Source organism: Sporothrix schenckii (assembly GCF_000961545.1).
Source record: "Sporothrix schenckii 1099-18 chromosome Unknown Cont46, whole genome shotgun sequence".
Classification (NCBI taxonomy): Eukaryota; Fungi; Ascomycota; class Sordariomycetes; order Ophiostomatales; family Ophiostomataceae; genus Sporothrix; species Sporothrix schenckii.
In genome coordinates, this window is record NW_015971147.1 from 645,081 (window position 1) to 669,024 (window position 23,944).

The 23,944-nt window shown below is 58.6% G+C and overlaps 6 protein-coding genes across 6 annotated transcripts; 2 read left to right on the plus strand and 4 right to left on the minus strand.

The window, feature by feature from the left end:
• Nucleotides 1–642: 642 nt before the first annotated feature.
• On the plus strand, nt 643–4,761 carry SPSK_03882 (uncharacterized protein; the record flags this gene model as incomplete). The annotated part of the gene is made up of 1 exon (XM_016730697.1): nt 643–4,761. The coding sequence occupies one exon, from the start codon at nt 643–645 to the stop codon at nt 4,759–4,761; it is 4,119 nt and encodes a 1,372-aa protein (XP_016586522.1).
• Nucleotides 4,762–5,827: 1,066 nt separating this feature from the next.
• On the plus strand, nt 5,828–7,081 carry SPSK_04337 (adenosine deaminase; the record flags this gene model as incomplete). The annotated part of the gene is made up of 1 exon (XM_016731145.1): nt 5,828–7,081. One exon carries the CDS (start codon nt 5,828–5,830, stop codon nt 7,079–7,081), a length of 1,254 nt encoding a protein of 417 aa, XP_016586523.1.
• Nucleotides 7,082–7,288: 207 nt separating this feature from the next.
• SPSK_03991 (hormone-sensitive lipase) lies at nt 7,289–9,916 on the minus strand (the record flags this gene model as incomplete). The annotated part of the gene is made up of 1 exon (XM_016730806.1): nt 7,289–9,916. The coding sequence occupies one exon, from the start codon at nt 9,914–9,916 to the stop codon at nt 7,289–7,291; it is 2,628 nt and encodes an 875-aa protein (XP_016586524.1).
• Nucleotides 9,917–11,309: 1,393 nt separating this feature from the next.
• On the minus strand, nt 11,310–13,062 carry SPSK_04159 (glutamate decarboxylase; the record flags this gene model as incomplete). The annotated part of the gene is made up of 3 exons (XM_016730970.1): nt 11,310–11,363; nt 11,453–12,731; nt 12,818–13,062. 3 exons carry the CDS (start codon nt 13,060–13,062, stop codon nt 11,310–11,312), a joined length of 1,578 nt encoding a protein of 525 aa, XP_016586525.1.
• Nucleotides 13,063–13,800: 738 nt separating this feature from the next.
• SPSK_04530 (uncharacterized protein) lies at nt 13,801–14,553 on the minus strand (the record flags this gene model as incomplete). The annotated part of the gene is made up of 1 exon (XM_016731334.1): nt 13,801–14,553. One exon carries the CDS (start codon nt 14,551–14,553, stop codon nt 13,801–13,803), a length of 753 nt encoding a protein of 250 aa, XP_016586526.1.
• Nucleotides 14,554–17,557: 3,004 nt separating this feature from the next.
• SPSK_03870 (transcription factor SPT20) lies at nt 17,558–21,974 on the minus strand (the record flags this gene model as incomplete). The annotated part of the gene is made up of 3 exons (XM_016730685.1): nt 17,558–18,260; nt 18,294–21,474; nt 21,614–21,974. The coding sequence occupies 3 exons, from the start codon at nt 21,972–21,974 to the stop codon at nt 17,558–17,560; spliced, it is 4,245 nt and encodes a 1,414-aa protein (XP_016586527.1).
• Between the last annotated feature and the right edge of the window lie 1,970 nt (nt 21,975–23,944).

Here is a 23,944-nt window from a genome sequence, read left to right on the forward strand (position 1 = left end):
GCAATTACTAACTATTTCGTGCGGTGCTCTCAGCTCAGACTGCCCTCACGTCTGTCACACTCACCCTCTCCTCGCCATTACATACACCAGCAAATAATCCTTCACGCCCACCCCGTCTCCCCCGTTTTGCTCTCCTCTCCTTGCACGCTGTGCATCCGCCGCCCCCCTTGTGCTTGCACAAAATCACGATACGCTCCCAGCAACAAAGCCGGGTAGGGACAGAGGTAAAGAAAACGAGTCGTCGTCGTCATCCACCGTTGTTGTGGGCAATGGAGGTCGGCCGGCCCTGTCTTTTGTTTCCTTGTTTCCACCTTGATTTTACTCTCTTGCATGTCCCATCTTGATTGTTTTTTCAGTCTTGTTGTGTCTTGGACCAATTCGGTTATCGAATTCTCCCACCTCCGGATATTTTGACATTTTGTTTTTTACCTTGCATATTTTACCATTTCCATTTTCCCATTATTTTCCGCATTATTTTTTCTTTCGCTCTGGCCATTACTCTGTCTATCCAAACTACTATTCGATCTGCTCATCCTCTTCGTTTTGTTGTTTCCCCTTCCTCTCTTCTCCTCCGCTCTCCTCGCCTCTCCCACGTCTCCTCCCCCCCCCTCCCTCCTCTCCCCTTCTCCGCATCGCCTCGCGATGGCCACATCGTTGCACAGCTACCCGCGGTCACCCAACTCGTCCACACGCTCGTTTGACTCCTCGTCTGTCGCCTCGCCGTCCGCCACCTCGCCGCGGCTGCTACCCGCCTTGCACGGACGATTCAACACGAGTGGCACTGGCACTGGCACCGGCAGCGGTAGCAGCAGCATCCCAAGCACAAGGTCAGGATCGCTGGCCTTGTCCGACGGGCGCCCGCCGACGCGAGGACTGGGCTTCACGGGCACACGACCACCACCAGCCTTTGCAACCATCTGGTCGGGACTACCTGGAGCAACTGCAACGCAACAAGGTGTCGGCGTCCTACCTGGCGGCGTCGCCAGCCGTCTGCCCGCCTTGCACGAGCGCGATCGCAGCCACAGCGACCAACACGACCACCAGCAGCCGCGGCCGCACGACACGCCCTACGGCTACCGGCACAGCCACGACCACCATCAGAGTCACCTGTTGTACGGCCACGAGGCGCACGAGCAGCACACGTACGACCAGCACACGTACGAGCACAAGCACCACCATCACCACCATCACCACCCAAACACCAACCCGCCACGGCCAAACGCCTTCTCGCACTCGCACTCCCATTCCCACGCGCACACCCACCCCTACTCGTATTCCAGCATGGGCCGCGGCGACTCGCTGCCGCCGACCGACTCCCTGGCCAGCACGCCGGGGCCGGGCTACATTGCCTTGCCGCCGCTGCACCATGGCGGCGGCGGTGGCGGGGGAGGCCGTGGAGGCAGCGCAACAACCACAGCAGCAGCACCCCCACCACCGCCATCAGGATCGACATCCATTGGCGGTCCTCAACATCCTCTACCACCGTCAGTACCTTATAATAGCAGCTTAGCGGCCGCCCACCACCACCAACAACAACAGCATCATCAACAACAACATCAACATCAGCAACAGCATGCAGCCAAGCGCGCGTACCGCCAGCGCCGCAAAGACCCCAGCTGCGACGCCTGCCGCGAACGCAAAGTCAAGTGCGACGCCACCGAAACGACCAGCTGCTCCGAGTGCTCCAACCGCCAGGTCAAGTGCCAGTTCACCAAGGAGACCAACCGCCGCATGTCGTCCATCAAGCAGATGCAAGACATGGAGCGCCAGCTGGACCGGCTGCGGCGCGAGAACGGCGGGCTGCGGCGCATTTTGCAGGAAAGCCGGGCGCAGGGCGGTGCCAGTGGTGGTGCCGTCGCCAGTGGAAGTGGGTCTGTGTCTGTGGCCGGGTCCGGGTCCGGAAGTGGGCCGACGCCGAAACGGGAAGGAACGGACGGCCCGATCCGGACGGACCTAGATTCGGACACACCCATGGCCGACCACAGCGCCATGGAGGACGACGACTACTACGAACACCAGCCGCGCCAGCTTTCGCACATGCCGCACCTCCAGCATCCAGCGCACAGCAGCAGTCAAATCCTCCCCTTGCTGCCGATCCCGGACATCGGTTCGAATCCACCACGGCGGCATCGGTGGACACCGCGGCTCTTGCCGTTTTCGGCTTCGACAAGACAACCACCATCCGCCTATCCCTATCCGTCCTCGACGTTTGCTGGCAGCAGCAGTGGCGGCAGCGCACCACAGCCGCTCTTTGACCTCGGACGGGCGCGCGCCAACGTGCGCATGTTTGCGCGCGGCCTCTGGGCGCCACCGGCGACTGCGCTGACACACGCATCACAGACGCAAGCGTCTCTCACGACGACGACGACGAGCAATCTTCCTGAACTGCCTCCGCGCGACATTGTCGACAACCTACTGCACGCCTACTATGCCTCGATCCATACCATGCTGCCCATGGTCCATTGGCCGACGTTCCAGCGGCAGGTGGACGAGCTGTACCGGACGGGCCCCGGCCCCGAAACGCCGCCCTCGTTTGTCGCCCTTTTCTTTGCTGTGCTAGCGGTCGGCGGTTTGTTTAGCACGTACTTTGTCGCCGCGCCCACGCCGTCATTTACCGCCGTCCACCTCGCCGAGGCCGCGCGTACTCTGATCGATCCGTGGACGATGACCGCGTCGGTGACGCCGACATTGGACGATGTCCGCACGCTGCTCCTGCTCGCCATCTTCCTCAACGAGTCCAACCTCAAGTCGGCCGCTTGGACGTGGCTGTCGAGCGCTGTGCGCATCGCCCAGGCCATGGGGCTGTATGTGGCGCCGGCCGACGGCAGCGTCGAGGGCCTGGAGTCCGAAACACGCAGCCGTGTCTGGTGGTCCCTGTACGTCGTGGACCGTACGATGGCGCTCGACGCAGGCAACCGCCCCGCGCTCATCCAGGACGACGACTGCGACGTTGCTCTGCCGACAGACGACGGTACGGGCGACCCGTCGACGCATCCGCAGACCATGCTGGCGGTCTTGGATGTCGTGCGCGCTTACACGGCCCTGGGACGACTGCTCACCGCCGCTTCGTCGTCCGTGTCTCCTGTTGCCGGAAACGACGGCAGCGGCCTGCCCCCCTCGTCGCCTCTCTCGACACCCTCGCCGTCTTCGTCCTTTGCCGTTCCAGGTGCAGGAGCAGCGTCCGCCGGTTCTGACGCACAGATCCCCGCAACCCATTTGGCCACCTTCGACCAGCACTTTGCTGCCTGTCTGCGCGTGTTCCCGGCCGTCTGCGACCCGGCCGTCAGCCACTATGCGGACGTACAGCCGCCGCTCTCTCTGCAGCTGCTCAACCCACTTGCATACCTGCTTCATGCTCGCCTCGTCCTCCATCGCTACAATTTGGCGCCGTACGCTGGGGATCCTGCCAGCCACCACCATGCGCAGCACCCACAACACAATCAAGCTTACAATCAAACTCAGAATCAAATTCAAAATCAAAATCAAAATCGACATCAACAAGCTCGTCTCACGGCCGTGGAACAGTGCACCCACACGGCGCTCGAGACGGCCACGCTCCTCCGCCGCTCGGGTCTCGCGGTGGACGGCAACCCAAGTCCGCCAAACGAACAGGCCGTGGCATGGGCCGCCAGCGCCACGTCTCTCTTGACAATGCATCTCCTCCGCTGCACTCTCTTCCTGCTGCTGACGGGCCACACCGACGCCGCCGCCTTGCTGGTGCGCGCGCTGTCTGCCATTGCCGTCGTGCACCGCGACGTGGCTGCACCCTGCGGCCGTTTTTTGGCCTTTTTCACGTCGTGCCTGGCGTTTAAGCGCGCCGAGTACACGGCGTATCTGGCACGGACAGCGCCGCCGACGCCGCACACGCCGCACACGCCGCAAACACTGCAAGGCCCACCATCGGCGCGCCAGCAAACCGTACCGCCGGCCGCTGCACCGCAGTCCTTGTACGACGTTCTGGTCCGTGACGAAGAGCTGCTCGTGTACGTGAGCGCCGACCTGCAGTCGTCGCCCGAACGTGCGTGGGTGTGGGACAGCGAGGCGGGACCGGGACCAGCACCAGCACCGACACAATCCGCTCCGAGCGACTTGCCCACCGACGCGCCGCCCTCGTCTGCCAATGCCTTGTCCCGCCCCGATGTGCGGATGGGCCTCTCGGACGAAGAGAGTCGCGACTGGGGCGGCTGGGACCGGCTCGAAAACCGCGTGCGCAGCCTGGCCTCGCTCGTCGGGCAAGGTTCCTCTTCCGCTTCCGCTTCCGCTTCCGCTTCAGCCTCGGCCTCGGCCTCGGCCTCGGCGCCAGCGTCAGCTTCAGCGTCCGGTCCACTGGCAGCCACGGTGACGGCAAATGCAATGGCCGCTGGACCGCCACCGCCCACATCCTACTCGACGACCTCGACTACCACCGGCACCACAAGCCCTGTTGCCCACTATACGCACCAGCCCGTGTCGGCCCTTTCGTCGATGCCGTCCATGGCCGCCATGCCGCCCATGCCCACGTCCATGTCCATGTCCGCGTCAGCCTCGTCCGCAGCGACATCGCCACACCCTTCGACCCTGCCGCCCCTGCAGCCCGGGCCACGGCCGCAGCTTCCACTACCAGCACAGCAGCACCAACAGCAGCCTGGCTTCGCCATGTCCGACGCGCCGGGCGGGTCGGCAGCTGCATCGCGCCGCGTGGACAGTCCTGTGCCTGCAGCGAGTGGAAGTGGCGGCAAGTCCAAGAACCAGGACCGCATCAGCATCGCCAACATCATATAGGCGGGATTGCGGTCGTCATGTTTAATCCTATCCTCTCTTACGTCCTTCGTTCGCCTCTTTGTTCGTCTCTAATAACGCCCTTATGTCTGTATTGCATATTGTATTTCTTCCCCAACTGTAGTCATATCTCCGTCTAATTGGAAACGGCCGGCTCTGGTGTCTTTGCTTCTAGCGTCTGTTATTCTTGGTCGTTTGCTTTATTACTTGTTTGTGTTGCTTTCGGACTGGAGAAAACAAAAGGTGCAAAGGGGATTTAGGATACGTCTGTATCGGATGTATTGCTTATTATATGTTTACTCCGCTTCAAGTGCTGACCTCGCATCCCGTAGTGACTGCAATACGTCGCCGTCTGAATAAAGCCTCCGAATAGAGTCATGGCGGACCAGTTGCGCAGCTCATCCGCACGTACCCACTAGCAATATCTGCTCGCTCAATTTTCTGCCCATTTTGCCCATTTGCCCCCTTGAACGGCAGATGCCGCAGGCGGGCGAGGCGGGCGCGCGCCCTGAACGACGGCTCGTCCGGGCTGCACGGTTGCTGGATATACCGAATTAACTGCGAACTGCTGCAATTACTTACAGTATCTTTACATTGTGTATTTCGTATTCATAAGGAAGGCTGGATGAACCTTCCGTATTTGGAAAGCAGCACTGTTCCGGCAGGCACGGTGGAGAGGGGACGGCTGCAAAGGAAGGCGCGATAGTGAATCGATGGCGCCTTTTGGGCAGTCGCGGCCCATGTGGATATGTCTTCGTTGTGACGAATTGGTTGAGGCGGAAAAGATCAGAGTTTAAAAACGAACAAAAACGAAGGCGGATTCAGCAATAAAGGTCGACCGCCCCCGGCAACAGTCGACACTCTTCTCGCGTCTCCTACTCTTTCAATCCAATTCACTGCCGATATACGACGAGCGCCAATTAGGCATCGAGTGATCTGCATCTCATCTTTTGACGTCTGGCGACAAGCGAAAACCTTCTGTTTTATATTTCTTCCGCATCACATCTGCAACCACTTCTCTCCTCCACTCGTTGTCAGCCACCCCTCCCCCCTCCCCCTCTCCTCCACCATGTGTCACCACACAACCCAGCCGCTGCACATGCTGCTTGCGGCCCTGCCCAAGTGCGAACACCACATGCACGTCGAGGGCTCGCTGTCGCCCGAGCTGCTCTTTGAACTCGCCCAGCGCAACGGCGTCGCCCTGCCGCCCGTGTCCGAGGACGCCGCGTTTGCGTCCGTCGAGGCCCTCTATGCCCGCTACGCCCGCTTCACGTCGCTCGACGATTTCCTGCACTACTACTACATCGGCATGTCCGTCCTGCAGACGGCTGCCGACTTTGAGGCCCTCGCCATGGCCTATTTCGAAAAGGCCCACGCCGCCAACGTGCGCCACGCCGAGATCTTCTTCGACCCGCAGGTCCACCTGGCCCGCGGCGTGTCGCTTGCCGACGTTGTGCGCGGCCTGCGTGCCGCCAGCCGCCGTGCCATGTCCGAGCTGGGCGGCATGACGAGCCTGCTGATTCCGTGCCTGTTGCGCCACCTGCCCGTCACCGACAGCGGCCAGCTCGTGGCGCAGCTGCGCGAGGGCTACTGGGCGGACGGCGACGAGGCGGCACAGGAGGCGGCGGTCGTGCAGGCGCTGGACGAGGCCTTTGACAGGGAGGCGGACGCGGATTCGCTGCGCGGCGCGCTGGCCGGGCTGGGCCTCTGCTCGTCGGAGCGCGATCTGCCGCCGACGCTGTGGCGCGATGTGTTCCGGGAAGCCAGACGGCACAGCGTGTCGGCCCCAGACGACTCGACAACAGGTTTGACAACAACACAGGCAAAACCAAAACCCGCCCGCCGCGGTGCTACCCGCATCACCGCCCACGCCGGCGAGGAGGGCCCGGCCGAGTACGTCGCCCTCGCCCTCGACCACCTGGGCGCCCAGCGCATCGACCACGGCATCGCCGCCGCCACCGACAAGGACCTCCTGGCCCGCCTGGCCGCCGACCAGATCCTGCTGACCGTGTGCCCCCTGTCCAATGTCTGCCTCAAGGCCGCGCCGTCCGTCGCCGACGTGCCCATCCGCGTCTTCTTGGACGCCGGCGTGCCTTTCTCCATCAACTCGGACGACCCGGCCTACTTTGGCGGCTACATCCAGGAGAACTACTGCGCCGTGCAGGACGCGCACAACCTGGCCGCGGCCGACTGGGCCACGATTGCGCACAATGCCGTGCGCGGCAGCTGGTGCGACGAGGCGCGGAAGACGGACATCCGGAAGGAGATTGATAGCGTCATGGCGGCCTGGGAGGCGGGCACCCTGTCTGCACCCAAGGCGTAGGTTGTGGATGGGATGGTTGTTTTGTGGTTTATGGAATTTTGTTTGCCATGGCGTCATCATTGCAAAAGGAGCATTGTTACGGAGCACGATATTTATTCAACATTTTAATATCACGACTTGTACTTTTATTTCAAGTTTGTACATCATTCAATTTATGTTTTGAGAAGGTAAAACGTACGCCTCGGCACAAATGCCTGCTTTCATCTCCTACTCCTCGGAGACTCCAGTGAGACCGCCGACAATGCCCTGCATACGGCGACCCAACAAATCGTCCGAGCTCTTGAGCTTGACCAGCTCCTTGTCGCCCTTGCTGTCCTTGGCGCGCTGCCGCCCCAGGGCCTTTTGCTTTTTGGACTTTGGCTTGCCCGCGCCGGCGGTGCTGTTGTTGTCTGGTGTCGTGGCGGCAGACGACATGGTAGTCGATGTCGACGTCGATGTCGGTGCCGTCGTGGAACCAGACGATGGCGCAGCCGGTGCTGTCATCGTGGCCTGTGCCGGCGCCGGCTCGGTCGACGCATTCGTCTTGCCGACCTTTGTCATGCGAATCATCTCCAGCGGCGCCTCGTCGCCGCTCGACTCGGTCCGCGCCGACGAGACAACGCGGCTGTGTCCGGCCGTATAGGGCGTCGTACCTGTTCCATCCGTGTCTGGCGGTTGCGTCGTTGCCGTTGCAGTCTTTGTATCGACCGACAGCGCTGCTTTCGTGGCCGGAGGCGTCGCGAGTGTCGGCGCCGCCTCGTTCTGCTCCGACGTGTTGGTCCGCGAGGTTGTGCGGCCGCGTGGCATGCGACCCCCAGCAGAAGCCGCATCGCTCCGGGCCCGCACCTCATCGGCGTGCTGGAACGCATCCTGGATCCATCCGGACGCCCGCTGGAACCACTTCCAGGCGGGCGGGTAGACGGCCGGGAACTGCAGGAAGCCGTGGCTGACGCCCGGAATCAGGACGACCTCGGCCACATCGCGATCGTCGAAGCCTTCGGTGCGCGCGTCGGATTCGCGGTACTCGACGCGGCGGCCGCCCGACGCGTAGTAGGCGGCCTTGACGCGGCGCAGGCGGCCGGCAAAGATGACCGTGTCGTCCACGAGGGGGTCGCGCTCGCCCGTCAAGAAGTAGGTCTTGGGAAAGTGGGCGAGCAGCAGATCCGGCGCCAGAATGGGCGACAACAGATAGTCCTGGGAAAAGTCGGGGCGGTTGTGGGGGCCAATGTACAAGATGATCATGGCGCGCATCATCTCGGGCGTGAGGACGCGGTCGTTAAAGTAGGAGATGGTCGACGCGGTGGCGAGCTGGGTGCTGATGGCCTGCGGGTGGTAGGACGCAGTGGGTGCTTTCGAGTCGCTGCCGCCTCTTCCGAGCGGGCTGGCGCTGGCTCCGCGGACGGTCTCCGATTCGATGCTGTCGGTTGCCGTCCCGGTCGTCAGTCCCAGCTCCCGCTTCCATTCGTTTGTCGGCGTCTGCGGCCGCGAGTACGACGACACGTTGACGTGCGAGTAGGCCGGCTTGGGCCTGCGGGCTTTGGATCGCACGAGCTCGTCGTCATCGTCGTCGTCGTCGTCGTCGTCGTTGTCGAAATCGACATTTCCGTTGCTGTTGCGATCCTTCCCCTGACTGGCGTCGTCGCTGCTTGGCACCGCCTTGGTCATGGTCAGATCCTCATCGTCCGACTCGTGCGGTGTGCCCGCGAGGTCGCTGTACTGCTTCGTCTTGCGGCGCAGCACATTGCGGTTGGTCGCGCGCGTGCGGCGGTCTCGGATCAGGGCCATTTGCTCGTCCGACATCCAGTTGCCAATGTTGACGTCCATGCAAGGGTACGTCAGCACCAGGCCATCGGGGAGAGGCAGCCGCCTTGTCGAGCGGTGGCCACCGGAGGAGGTGCCGGGTGCCGACTGCTGGGCCAGCATCAGCGTCATGGCCGTGGCCAGGTTGCCACCCGCACTGTCGCCCGTGACCACCACGCGCACAGGATCGTGGGCAGCCAGTCCGATGCACCGACCACGCGAATGGACGAGCGTCGCGTAGGCGTCGTAGCACTCGTTGAGGGCGTACGGGAACGGGTACTCGGGGGCCTTTTTGTAGTCCAAACTCAGTACGGGCAAGCCCGTCTGGACGGCCCACGAAAAGAGGCGGTCGTCGTTGCAGCGCGGGTCCATGGCGACGAAGCCGCCACCGGGGAAATCCAAAATGACGCGGTTGAGGCCGGATGCGCGCAGATGGTCGATGGATCCGTCATAGTACAGCCACGCCATGATGGGCTGGTCCTGGTAGTCGCTGGTGGCGGGGCGGGGGATGCGGACGAGGCGGGCCGGCCAGCGGGTGAGCCGTGGGTGCAGCAGCCCCTGGAAGAACCGCAGATAGGGCGTGGTGCCCTTGTTCCAGCTGACGCGGAGGTGCTCCACGGTGAGATTGCCGCGGACCTTGCGGACCTTTTCATCGGCCTTTTCGGCGGCCACCAAGTAGAAGCCCGAGAAGACAATGCTGGCCAGGTCACGGAGCCACTTGGTGCGGATCTTCATGGCGGTCCAGAAGCCGGCGTCGAGCGCGGTCAGGACCCACGTGGCACGGAAGAAGGTGGCATCGTACATGTTGGTGAGCGGGTCGGGGCTGGCGAGGCCGACGAGAGTGCTAAAATTGCGCGAGGCGTAGAGGTACAGCATGGTGAGGACGACCACCTGCCAGGCCGTCAGGCGTTTCGAGAGGAGCCGCGAGAGCGACCGGGCGCCGGGGGGTCCATTCTTGTCGCCGCGTGCGAGGTAGGTCGACCAGAAAGCGAGCACGGCGAGGACCTGCAGCCGTCGCGACTTGATGGACGGGCGGCCCAACACGTGGTCGATCATGGCGTTGTTTTGTTGGAAGTGTCGTTTATGACTGGTACTCGATGCCTTGCCGAAAAAGGCGATGGCCCGAACGTGTGGGTAAAGGTTGTGTCCGGCTGTGTACAACAAGCGACGCCGACGTTCGTCAGACCCCGATCTTGAGATATGGGAAGGGTGGGATCAGTTATTAGGTTGGGTGGATCGACAACTTCAATGGTGGGCTGACGGAGTGGCCAACGGAACAAAGAAAACGCATATGTGATGGTGAAATCAGGGACTGTGGCCCAAAACAGGACGAGATGCGATAATGAACAAAGAACGATGGAAGAAACAAGGAGAATGAAGAATCAAAGACAGGAAAAGGACGGGAAAGGACAGAAAAGAAATGGTATGCGAAATTCTCGTTGGATTCGCAAACTCCCTGGGTCTCGTCAACTGTGTTTCGTGCTATTCTGATATCCTCATCGTCTTCTGTGTCGTCGTTCGCCTTCTTCTTTCGATGCTTCCGGGATGTTCGCCAGTGTTGAGAAAAGACCGGACAAGCAATTTGGTATATTTTCCTGTTTGTTCTTTTCTGTCGTCTTCTGGGCAGCCCTTCTCTTTTGTCCTTTTTGCCCTGGTGATGTGTTTGCGTGTCCATAATGTCCTGGTTATGGCCGTTTTCTGACATGTGAAATCATGTTGGCGTTAAACAAAAGTGTTAGTCGCGGAGGGCCCGGCCTCGCACAGTGCCAGGCAGTTCTCTGCTCCCACTCTATGCGTCATGTGCGACCTCAAGAATACCAGTGGAACGCACTAATCACCATGCCCCACAGCGGTTGTGTGAGGGTGAGTGAGATTCGCTCCAAATCGTCCGCATGTGGTATTTGAAAGCGGTTTATGTACAGTGAAATGGTGGTTCGCACTGTACTCGCGCCATTTCTGACGCAGCACCCATTATTTGCCCCGTGTAGAAAGGTCGTGTTTAGCCATTATTAACCGCGAATAACCAGTGAAGTCTTGAGATGCACATAAAGGATGCCATCCTTCCAAAGTTTCCAGAAAAGTCCAAAGTCCAACGTCCAAAATAACAGCCAATGGTTTGGTTTATTTCGCTAGGCTGAAGCAAGCAAACAAAAGTATATGCAAAAAGACGAAAGTGCAACGAGAAAGCACAAAGCCAATGCAACAATCCAAATATCTCTTACCCGTGCTCGACACCATTCCAGATTGCCCCTGTTCCTGCCCCCGAGCTCCTTCTTCGTCTTGAGCATTGCCAGCATCTGCCGTTCCCTTACCGTGAGGGCCGTGGAAGCGTGTTTATCCAACCACCAGCGCTGCGTACCGTCGTGAATGTTGGTGGAGGTGCCGAGGACGCTGTGGCAGAGTCGTCGAGTTCGTATTCGTCACCGTCTTCGCGGTAGTCGCCGGTACGTTAGCAGATAGCATGCGTCTTGCCAGTCTTGCCCTGGATCGAGTGTTCTTCGTTCTGGTACGGGAGGAAGAAAAAACGGGTCAGTACTGGGAGGTAGTTTTACAACAGCAGAAACAAGGGGATCAACAAAATAAAAAACGTACGCGGAACTTAGGGTGGTTGTGCTCGGCGCGGGAGCTAGCCAAGTGGTGGTCGCGAACAAACTCCTGGGTCTTGCGGAGGGCCTCCTTGTCCATGTTCTCGAGGAAGGACATGCACAGCTTGATGTCGGAAATGAGGGCGTCGCAGCGGTTCCAGGTAAAGTCCTCGCGGACGACAACGCGCAGCATCTTGAGGCCGTCGGTGTTGGGGGCCATGGTGTAGGCGGGGACGACCCAGCCGCGGACGCGCAGCTGGTGGGCAAGGGCAAACTCGTCGTAGACGCGCTCGCTACCGTCGTCGGTCTTCTCCCTGACGTCGGGCAGGCGGAAGGCGACAAGGGGCAGACCCTCGCCCGACTTCTTGGACATGATGACAAAGCCAAGCTTCTCGAGCGAGTCGGACAGGTAGTCGGCGGTGCGGGTGAGGTTGGACATGATGGCGCGGTAGCCGTGCTTGCCGAGGCGGATCAGCTGGTAGTACTGGCCAATGACCTGGGAGGCGCCCTTGCTGAAGTTGAGGGTGAAGGACGACTGGTCGGCGCCCAGGTAGTTGATGTTGAAGACGAGCTCCTGGGGCAGGTACTCGGCGGAGCGCCAGACGACCCAGCCGACACCGGGGTAGACAAGACCGTACTTGTGGCCAGACACGTTGATGGACACAACCTTGGGCAGACGGAAGTCCCACTCGAGGCCGGGCATGACGAAGGGGGCGACGAAGCCACCGCTGGCGGCATCGACGTGGATGGGGACGTCGAGGTTGCGCTCGACCAGCAGGTCGTTGACGGCCTTGACGTCCTCGTACTCGCCGGTGTAGGTGGTGCCCAAGATGCAGCAGATGCCAATGGTGTTCTCGTCGATGAGGTCGACGACCTGCTTCGGGTCGATGACGAAGCGGTCCGGGGTGCAGTAGACGAGCTTCTCCTCAATCTCAAAGTAGCGGGTGGCCTTTTCCCAGCAGACCTGGACGGCCGAGGACATGATGATGTTGGGGTTCTCGTACGACTTGCCCTCAGCCTTGCGCTTGTTCTTCCAGCGGCGCTTCATGGCCAGGACACCGAGCATGATGGCCTCGGACGAACCGACACAAGACGTGCCGACGGCGCCAGCGCCGGACTCGGGGCCGACCGGGGCGTTGAAGAGGCGACCGATCATGGAGACACAGCGGTTCTGGATCTCAGCGGACTGGGGGTACTCTTCGTAGTCGATAAAGTTCTTGGAGAACGACTCGGTCATGAGCTTCTCGGCCTCTTCCTCCATGTAGGTGGTGACGAAAGAGGCGAGGCTAGGTTTCAATACATTAGCAGCGGATACCAACGGGGAAGGAGGGAGAACGAGAACGAGAGAACGTCAGGCAACAGAGACACCTACTTGAGCATGGGGTTGCCGTCCAGGCTGAGCTCGTCCTTGATCATGCGGTAGGCGACCTCCTTGGGCATCTCGGTCTCGGGGATCTCGTGGCGGGGCAGGTCGGCCGAGGCGAAGCGGGAGCCGTAGACAGAGGTGGTGAAGCAGTCGGCATCGTTGGCGAGCTGGAGGTGGGACTTCTTGACCTCCTTGTCGATGTGCTTGCCGGTGGTGGCATCTTCATGCTTGATCTCGGCGAGATGGACCATGATGGCGGTGGTGCGTGTTTGTTGTCTGGATTTGGAGTGATCTACGTGTCAGTACGGTTGTTGCTGCTGTGCAGTCTCTGTTTTACTGTTTTATAGACGAAAGTTAGCAAGCTGGAGCGCCGGATAGAAATGAAGGTTACTGATTTTTGGTCGCCCTGGGAAATAAACAAAATAATAACAGACAGAAACAGAGAGATTTAGAGGTCAATGGGTGATGGGGACCGTATCTTACCAGGCGAGGTGCAAAACAACACGGAAGACAAGGTGATCGGCCGTGTGAGAGTGAGGCTAATGGGGTGGTTGAGTGAGAATGGGAGAGAAACGAGGCAAAATAAGAGAATGGAGGGGGGGCGATGGGGATAAATAAAAAGAAACAAGAAGTACTAGAAGTAGAAAGTGGAAGTGAAGTGACAAGGGCGGGGGGGCAGCCCAGTTTGAAGGAAAGAAGTTGCGTTCCTGGTTTCCCAAAGCAGGACAGCTTCGTCGGGAGAGCTAAGAGAGGGGGGGTTAAAACAGATAAAGAGGAAAGAGCTACCCAGTGTAGGTGGCCATGCATGTTGGACACATTGCATGCGAGAAGCTGCATTGCTGCTCTTGCCTTTTGGGCCTTCTTTCCCCTTTCCCTTATTTCTTACGTTTCCTTACGTACTTTTGTGTCGTCTCGTCGCACCTTCCTCGTCTCACACGGCCCCCTCCCTCGCTCCTTCCCTCCCAGCCTGCATCGCACATTGCCACACGTCATACGTCCAAAGACGGCCATTTGCCATTCTTGTCTCCCAGGGTGATGCAGTCTAGACGTCCCCATTGGTACTGCTCGTTCTGGCCATTGTCGTTATGCCGTTGATTTTGTTCTTCGCTTCCTCTTTTCTTTTGGGTTTGCACTACCCCAACGACAAGATTTCTTGGCTTTTTGTCTGCTTTGGGAGCTTTTTGGGAGCTTCCTGGTCTGGCGGAGTGGAGAAGGAGGGGGGATGGGGCGGAAAGAGCGAAGTAGTGGGGCGCCGTGGCATACGGCAAGGAAGGCACGGCCAGCATTGCCAACTGAGCGCCTATGTAATTACACGTTACAGCGGCGGTCTGCGAGATCCAACGCCAGCTCGCCAGATAGTGCGAACACAGCGCCAGAACATCGGTGTGGAGCAGCTGGGCAAAAGCCACGTCGAATACGGCTGGGGCTGCCGAGGGAGACAACAATCGAGACAAATCGAGACAAATCGATACAAAATGGGCCGACGGAGAGTCGTTGCTGGCGATTGCAGACTCAGTGGTGGGTGGCGATCTCCATCCGCTCTCGTGGCAAATCGAAAACGACACCGTGACAGGGCAGACGCAAAAAGGCGTTCCTTTCTCTACTTTTAGATCTTTAGGCGAGTCGATGAGGTGGAAAAACAGTGCAGCATCGGTCAAGGTGTGGACCCTTCTGTGCCATGTGAGCTTGTGTTCCCGTATTGAGCGTCTGAGTGTGTACTTCGTACGGCGTGTGTTGTACATCCTTGCACGAGCAAAAGCTTGTTCTGAGCTCGTTTGCTTGGCCGTGCATTGGTCCAGCTAGCACGAGAGGCGGTGTCCGGTGTCCACCTGTTGTTGCCGCTTCGGTGGACAGCAGTCTCGTTTTCCTCTTTTCTCGCTTCCCGGAGTCTGTTCCGCGGGAGTGCAGAAACGAAACATTTGTCTTATCGTCTATGGATATAGCTGACTCGTAAAAAGTAATGCTATGTATTGTTTCAAGAACGAGACGTGGCCTCCAATGCAGGAGAAGAGGAGGGATGCGAGGTAGCGTCGGAGTGCAGGAGGGAGCTGGGCAAGGGGCCTGTCAGACGTAAAGCAGCAATTATGCCGTGAAGCAGCCCAGTCGCCAGGTTTCGGCGTCAGAGAATTGGAGGCCTACAATGGAGAGGCCTGAAGCAATGTGTCGTATATTGCGCATTGTCTCCAGGCTGCGGTCTGCCTCCTTCCTGTTTGTAAGATATGTCTATGGACCAGCATTGAGGTACAGGCACAGGGGAGGAAGGAGGGGCAGGAAACACGCGTTCGAAACAGACTATGCTGGCTCGGCTGGCTGGTGACATCATTGAGCCGTTTCTGGCAGGCGCCACAGCCCTGACTTGGGTGCATGTGAGTGCGTCGTCGCACACAGCGGGGTTCTGTACGAGCAGCGGTCCATGCGCTACGCCGCGACCAAAGTGCCCTGAAGGCCCCTAGCCAGCCGGTCACAATCGACGGCCAAGTGACAACCCCCCATCCCCTCCCCTCTCTCCCCTCCCACTTCAGACGAGGTCCAACGACCAACGCCCACACCAGATGGTCGCGTAACACACAACCCATCGGGACGGTCCTGTCAAAAAGGCTTGGCTTTTTTTGTATATTCGCCAGAGTCTGCGACCAGATGCGTTGGCCAAGACGGTCCTCCTTTGCTTCCATTCAGCTACGTCCGGAAGAGGGAAAGTACAACAACGGAGATGCCCATGATTCCCATGAAAACGACACGGCAGACGCGAGCGTGGACTCTTTCTGACTCCCCGTGGCCGAGACAGCGTTCCTGGTTCGACAACTCCACACGCCAGCTGCGATGCTAGTGTTCGTGGGCTAGGGAAGCTGTGCTGGGGCTGAAATGCGACGATGCACGATGGGTGTGGTATCGCAGTTGGGGGATTGGGGGTGAGTGTGGGAGAAGGTCCAATAAAAAGACCATACACGCCCACATCGTGTGATGGTGCTGAAAGGGGGGAAGCGCAATTCTCCAACATGGAACATCGGCACGACCGACTGCCCACCGTGTTGGTATCAAAGAAAACATGGGGGATAGGGGGAGGGGGGGAAGGGGGGCCTCGACCAAAATCAATCTTCACAAGAAACGTTCAACGCAGAAAGTGCTTCCTGGTAAATCGCGCAGGCTGGCCGCGAAACGAGAAATGAGGAGAGCAATGGAGAGAGGAAGCTGGCTGGGAAGAAGCTGGCTGGGAAGCTAGATTCGAGCTTGCGACCTGGTTGGTGGAGAACGGCCGCATGGATCGGCAACAAAACGATCCGTGGTGCGTTGCGGATGTGGTCGTGCCCAACGACAAAATGGAGCAACAAAGTGCAGCTCTTCTTTTGAAAACGGCTGCGTGGTGAAGGAACCTAGCCAGCCGGCGTTTGTTTGTGTAGCGGCGGATAGCCGTCATGTCTATGCTTAACATCCGTATTGCTGCTGCGCCATGGGGTCCATGCTGGTAGTTTGAATATGGCATGTCCTGTCACAGGTGATGGAAGATGCCAACCGCCATTCTTTCGTGCGGAGCAGTTGCTTTGTCGTTCTTGTATACCTAGTCCTTCACCTAGAATAATGCGCCATACGTCTCGCATCGGTGAGCAGCCTACTTGGACAAAGGAATCAAAGGACAGCACGAGGCGACGAGACCTGGTGAGATGCTGTGTCGAGCTGTTGAAAGCAGAAAAGCCTCCCACTATCCGGCGCTGCCCAGATGGCATCCGTCTCTCTCTTGGTTTTCTGTTCTCGACTGCCGCTCTTCATGTCTTTTGTTACTCAATTCCTGTCCATTATTTCCAAAGACTTTCTACGACTATTATACCTCACCCCCATCCCCCCCCCCTTTCCGGTCTATCTTCCTCGTAAGATCATGACTTAAATGAGACAAGGCAAGCTTTCAGGATTGCCATAGCTTGCCGTTCTGCCGCTGCCAAGACTTGCGTTTCTTCAAGAAGCTGTAAGCTCCAGGTGTGGGGTCAAGGCATCCGATCGACAGGGCCAATGCCGTCTGCCAAGACTGTCTCAGACGAACAAGTCGTACAGACGGAGTAACACGAGCTACATATATTCCATGGCCAAATAAAGTACTGTGCATCGTTTTCATATTGCATTTCCGAGCTATCCATTAAAGAACATGCTTTTGTTGTGAGAAACGCGACAAAATTACGTCTGCAAATCCCAAATCGAAACAACGAGGAATAAGAGATACACGATAAAGCCGCTCCAGAGAAGCTGAAGCAATGATACTAAACAACAAACACCAACGTTTGTTGTCTTCCCTGGTTTTGCTTGCAGATGCAAAAAGAGGGGACGAGAGAAACAAACAAAAAAATCATATCGAAAACAAAGCAACCATTTGCAAAAACCGCCCGCCCCGTATTTGTATAAAAAAAGACGCAACACCATATTCAGACAAGAGTGTGTGCCAATGCATAAAAAGACGAGAGAGAACAAAACAATCAAAGACAGAAGGGTCAAAGTAGACACCCATAAAAAAACAAAGTGCCGTTGGGGGTATTGAAACGACCAGAGAGTACAGAGACATTGAAAAAAAAAAAAAAAGGAAAACAAAACGGAGAAAGAAAAGCCAAACATGTAATAGAAACAAGCATAAAAATATACAAAGGTGAGGAGGGACGAGCCGGCGCTCGCCAAGAGGAGCGAGAGGGAACAGCAGGACGGTCGGCCATCAAAGTCGGGAGGTGGCGAGGTAAGGGGTCGTGGATCAAACAAAAAAGACGTGAATTACCTTTGACCGCAATATTCAGTCTTGACTCGCCCCGCGGCCGTGGTTGCGCTGTTCCCTGTGCCGCCGCGGCCATCATCAACGAGGTCGATCGGGTCACTTTCGCCGTCGACTTTGAAGTCAGGGTCGGTTTCGGCTTCCGCGTCAACATCAGCATCAGGGTCGGCGCCAGCATTGGCGTTCGCTGCAGCACATTGGCTCGCGTCGTCCTCCTGCTTGACAGCCACAACAGGGCCGTACGCACGTATGTACTGCTGCTGGTCGATTGCCCACCGCAACACGTTCAGATTAGGCATCCGTCGATGGGCCAACGTAGCCAGTATGGCTGCCGCAACACATTGCGCATGTGTGCCGTTCAGCGGAGCTTGCCATGGCTGCTGTGCCGCTGCCGCCTGAAACGCCGTCTGCTGCGCGCGATGTCGGAGCACAGGCGGCAGCACAGCACCATCGGCAATGAGAGCAACGCCGGTGCCGTCGTGAAACAAGTCGGGAACCACCATGCTTTGCGAGAGCATATCCTGAAAGCTTTCCGGGCCGTTGGACCCTGGCGGCGAAATGGGGGGTGCCGGAGAAGGAGGAGACACCGATGGGCCTGAACGAGCGGGCGAGCCGGTTTCCGGGGCTGTTTCTTGAAACGCGACATCCAGCGGCTCCTTCACACCCGCCAATCCCAACGAGGCAGCATGGGGGGCTGGCGTAAGGCTGTCCACCGTCGAGGGGTCGGAAGCACCCTACTGCTGCATCCCCTGCGGCATCATGCCGCCCAGTCCGTTCATGCCAGGGTTCATGCCCGCCCCCGGATTCATGCCCTGCGGCATGCCTTGCACCATGCCTTGCGGGAGGCCCTGCATGCCCTGCGGCAAGCCTTGGCCCAGGCCCTGCGGCATGCCCTGTGGCATACCTTGTGGCATGCCCTGAGGCATACCTTGTGGCATCCCCTGCGGCATCCCCTGCGGCATGCCTTGCGGCATGCCCTGCATGCCCTGCATGCCCGCCTGCATCTGCTGCTGTTGTTGCTGGGCCTGCTGGGCCTGCTGGGCTTGCATCACCACGGCCACCTGCTGGCGCCGCTGGTTCAGCATTTGGCTCACGAGCTGCTGCGCCTGCTGGAGACACATCTTCTGGAAGTTGGCCAGCTCCTCGGGCGGGATGTTCTTCTCGCCGCCAAACCGCTGCGCCAGGTTGCCCAGGTTGTTGTTGTAGATGCGGTTCCTGTGCTGCAGAATGAGGTTGGCCTGCTGCGACTGCTGTTGCGTCCGCTGCTGCTGCACCTGCTGCGCCTGGTTCAGCTGCTGAGGCGACAGGTTCATGCTGTTCGCCTGCGCCATCGACAGGTTCTGGCCGCCATTGAGTGACTGCTGTTGCCGCTGCAACAGGGCGTTCATCTGGTTCTGTTGCTGTTGCTGCTGAGCTTGTTGTTGCTGTTGCTGCTGCTGCTGCTGCTGTTGTTGTTGTTGTTGCTGAGCCTGTTGCTGTTGTGCCTGGTGTTGCTGCATCTGCTGTTGCATAATCTGCCGCTGGAGCTGCTGCTGCTGTTGCGGGTTCAACCCCGCCTGCTGGGCTTGCAGCGCCGCCTGCTGCTGGGCCATCATCTGCAGCACCATCGCCTGCTGCTGGGGTGTGCCCTGGATGCCCATCGCGGCAGCGCGCATTTGCACCTGCGCCGCGGCCACACGCTGCTGGTTCAGGAACTGCGCCTGCTGCTGCGGCGTCGCCATGCCGTTCTGGATGGCCTGTTGCATGCGCTGCTGTGCTTGCATCCGCTGGGCCGCGGCCATGCTGTTGTTCGCCATGTGCGGCGTGCCCATCCCCGCCGTGTTCATGTTCTGCTGCATGAGGAACTGTGCCTGCTGCGGCGTCATCATATTCGGCGTCGGGCTGCCCTGCGCAGCCATGCGCGGCGTGGCCATCTGCTGCGGTCGGTTGATCGGGGTTGCAACCTGTTGCTGCATGTTGGGCGTCGCATTTGGCATCCGGGGCGTGTTGGACGGGTGGCTCTGCTGGCTGCCACGGGCCGACATGGTGACCGACATGGGCGCGGCCATGGGCGCGTGGCTCTGCGCGACCGACGGTGGCCGCGGCGGGCTGCCTGCGATGCTCGACGTCGACGCCTGCATGGGGACGGTGCCCACCATGGGCGACGACATGTTCTGGGGCGTGCCGTTGCGCGGGACCGGCGACGACGCGACGCCCTGCTGGGCAGCCATCTGCATACGGGCCTGGAACTGGGCGGCTTGCTGCGGTGTCATGCCGTTGGGAAGACCGTTGGGGAACCCATTGACAAGGCCGTTCTGGCCCTGGCCCATGGCGGCCGCAGCGGCAGCGTTTTGCGCGGCCTTTTGGGCCGCCGCGGCGGCGTTTGGCTGGCCTGGTGTCTGGGGCTGCTGGTTCTGCATGCCCTGTGCCTGGGCCCTTGCAGCTTGCGCCGCCTGGGCTTGCTGCGCGGCATGAGCCTGGGCTTGCTGCGCGGCATGAGCCTGGGCTTGCTGTTGCGCCTGGGCCGCTTGCGCCGCCTGGGCCTGAGCTTGTGCTTGTGCCTGGGCCTGCTGGTTCTGCTGGGCCTGCTGCTTGGCAGCGGCCTGTGCAGCTTGCTTCCTCCGCTGGGCCTCCTGGCGCTGCGTCTGCTGTTCGCGTGCAGCCGCCTCGCGCGCCGCCTGCGCTTGTGCCTGGGCCTGCTGCTGCTGCCGTAGCCGCTCCTGCTCGCGCTGCTCGCGGATCTGCTGTTCCCGAAGAGCAGCCTGCTGCACGGCGGCCGCTTGCTGCTCGGCACGCTGGATGGCCAGCTGGCGCTCCCGCTCGGCCTGCTTCGCCTTCTCAATCTCCTTACGTTCTTGGTGTTCACGCTTGATCTGTTCAATCAGCTTGAAGCGTTCGAAGCGAGGCTCGAAGGCCGCAGAGCCACTCTGCAGGTCGCCATCGCCGCCAGTAGCCACGTCCTGGCCGCCCGAGGCGTCCGCACTAAGACGCTCGTCTTCGGCCAACATGTACCGTTCTTGGGTGGCGGCAAAGGCTTCGTAAGCAGCCATCTCGGCAACGGTCTGCTTTCTTCTCTTGGGTTGTGGCAGAGCCGCCTCGTGGTCGGGGTGGGCCTGCTCCTCGAGCTTGCGGCGCATGCCAGCCGCCGACGTGACCGGTTCCAGGTCCAGCTCGGGGTAGTTGGCGAGCAGGATCTCAGCCTCGAATTCGGGAATGTTGGAGCTGTCGAGCTGCATCGGTTCACGCTTCGGCTTCTTCGCGGCGGCTGTTGCCATGGGTGTTGGTGGCGGGATGTAGGTCATGCCGTTCGCGTCCCGGGTTTCCGCCGCATTGCGCGGCGTGCTTGCCATGAGGGCCATGTCGGCGTGCATGCTTTCCTGCGTCGGTTTCAAGACAACTGTGAAGATCCTTGGCTTGGGTGGCGCTTGGCTCTTCTGGGTCTCGGGGAGGCCATTGGATGCCGAACTCGTCATGTCTTTATCCTTGGTGTCGGTAGCGGAGTCCCCTGGCGACTTGTCCTTCGCCTTCTTATCAGCAGGGCTTGAAGCGTTCTTGTCTTCGGAGACGATGCTGTCCTTGGGGTATGGAACAAATCCGGATGGCGTGACGTAAGGGTCGTAGTTGTGAATGGAAGAGGGTGTCGAGTTGGTCTTTTGTTGCGCGGGGCGGTTAGCATCCTTAGTTTGCGCGACGGACTTATGGTCGTAGACCTGCACGATCAGGCATCCTTCGTAAAAGGGGACACCATTGCTTGTCAAGACACCGATCAGGTCGTGAGGAACGGTGCGCGACTTGAGGTGCTCCAAGAAAATGCGCATTGGCGATTTGTAGGGGAAAATGCCATCCTGCTGGTCGAAGCGGAAATGTGCCGCATACAGGTGGACAACGAGAGATGGAGGATTGTGGCGGAATTTCTTAAGAATGTACCGGTCGGTGATGACTGCGACGTAGATACAAGGTTAGCTAAATGGAGGAATGGGAAAGGAGCGAGACGGAGATCAATGACAGCCATCGAGGACGGCCATCAAAGCCAGCCGTCAAAGAGAGCCGCAAGCAAAAAGTGAGCCAGGGTGGCATACCATATGGTCTGGCTTCCGAGGCGGCGGATGGGTCGACCTTGGGACCAGTCACTTGGAGCGTCCCATTGACTTTGGAATCGCCCCCAGGCCCGGAGCCGGTGCCGTTTGTCTGCACCGGGGGCATACGTGGTGGCCGATTTGGAGGGCGCACGGGTGTGACTGTGATGCCGTTGGGGCCAGATGTGGATGCGCTACCGAACGCGACAGACTTGCCGGTGGCAAGGGGCTTCTTGGATGTGAGAGATGGAGATGGCGATGACCGGATGGAGCTGGTACCGCTGTTCTGGACGCCGGCCGGGGTCGGCCGTTTCGCCTTGGGGATAGTCGGCGGAGGGACGGCGGTCACCGAGATGGGCGCCATGATTGCAATGGCCTCGGTGAGCGTGTGGTAGTATCGCTGTCGAGTTGTATTTTATCAATGGATGTCGACGGGGAAGTGATGCGACCGATAGCGCGTTCCGGAAGAAAAGGCGATACCAGGTCGCGAAAAAGAAAAAAAAAAGAAGAAGAAAAGAAACGATGTCTCCGCAAAAACTCTCGCACTCCCAAGAGCCTCCTCGAATCTTAGACAAGAAACCCGGCGCAGAAATTCGCAATCATTTGTTCTGGGGTATCGACTTGTGATAGTGGTGCGCTTCGACGGACGGATGTGTGGTTGTGGATGCTCTGACGGATGCGGCTGTTGACGCGATACGAGACAGGGGATATTTTTGGCGGGATAACGAGCGGCACGTTGTAAAACGACGAGAGAGCGCTCGGAACAGCCGATGCGCGGCAGAAATGCGCAAACCAACCCCGACCACCAACGCGATTGGCCAGTACGTCCAAAGTCTTGATAACTAACGTTGTTCCGGTGATGATATCGATGATGGATATCGCTGTCGGAAGTCAGATCGGGTCGATCGATGTGACAAATAGGGACAAGGAGGTCGTTTTCCTGGCTGGTTTAGCAACAGAAGTAGGGGCCCATGGAGGCACGGGGCAGTGAATTCGTGGTTGTCAGCGAATAGTCGTGAGTCTGCCGAACAAAAATCACCGCTTTTCGGGTCGAAATAGATGGCGGTGATGGCGATGGCGATGGTCGTTGATGCCGGAATCTGGGCGCGTCGTCAGTCTGGAGAAGGTGTGGGGTTGAAGCCGAGTGCGATACACCACATGGAGCGTGGTTAAAATGGTTAGGGTGATGCACGTTCAAGCCCCCTGTGGCTGGTGGATCACGTGAATTCTTGTAGGCGGATGAGACCCAGTTCTTACGACGCATAGTTTTGTATGTAATATGTCAGTAGCCTTGTCTCCCCAGCAGAATTTGTAAAAGTACGTCAAGGAAGTTGATCAGTCAATTTTAAAGGGACTCGAATGTATGACAGTAGGTTCTTTTGTTGCTTTGCTCGATTCAAGGCCCATTTCGTAACCGTCATTCGGGTACCGACAGGGGATGTTTTGTATCACATTTCAGAGGCGGGTCCACTGAAGTCCACTGAAGTACTGCCAGCTTGTAACAGTGTCGCTGCCACGCGCCAGTGAAAAGATTGAACAGGGCCGACAAATAAAGTTGATAAATGATGAAATGTTGAGGTAAAGGTAACAGTTGCACGTCCATCTGGGTAGATATGACGCCCTGAAAACGATTGTGGTAGAATAATTACAGGAAAAGTGTATAACAAGAAGACAAGCAGTCAACCTGGAAAGAAAAGAACAGAAGAAAAAGAAAAAAGACATAGCATACGCCATAGCCTTTCACAAACTGGTATTGGAAACATTCTATCGACTCCCAGGTATTGCCTCACTTTTCCCGTTCCCTGAACCCTGTCCCAGTACCAGTGAATGTCCCCCATTTCTATTATGCTCCCTTGTATAAAATCCTTTTTTTGGTTCCCAGTGTCCCGTCGTTCACGCAATACAAATGAAGACATAAGAAAAGAGGAGAGAGACAAAAGGAAAACAGGTCGTCATAAGAGAGAGTCGAGGTCCGAGAGACAGACAGGAGATCTAGTGGAAGGCCGCAGGGGAAACGGCAAGAAAGAAATAACCCGAAAACCATGATCCAACATGCACGAAGAATGACGTAAACAAGTGAGAAAGAAACGCCGAAAATATGCTACAAAGGGGTATGGTGACGGGAAATGATATAAAAAGCCAGATACGCCTTCGTGAAATAGAAAATCATGAAAAAGAGAAACAAAGAGAGAAGAGAGAAGAGAAAGAAACAACAAAAGAAGAAGAAAAGGGGAAGAAAGTGAGGCAGTTGAGAAAGAGTTCATTGAGCGCGACTGCAGGAGCCTGCATATCGTCGCAAGAAGGGGAAGGTCGTGTCAATTGCGTTGCGTTGCA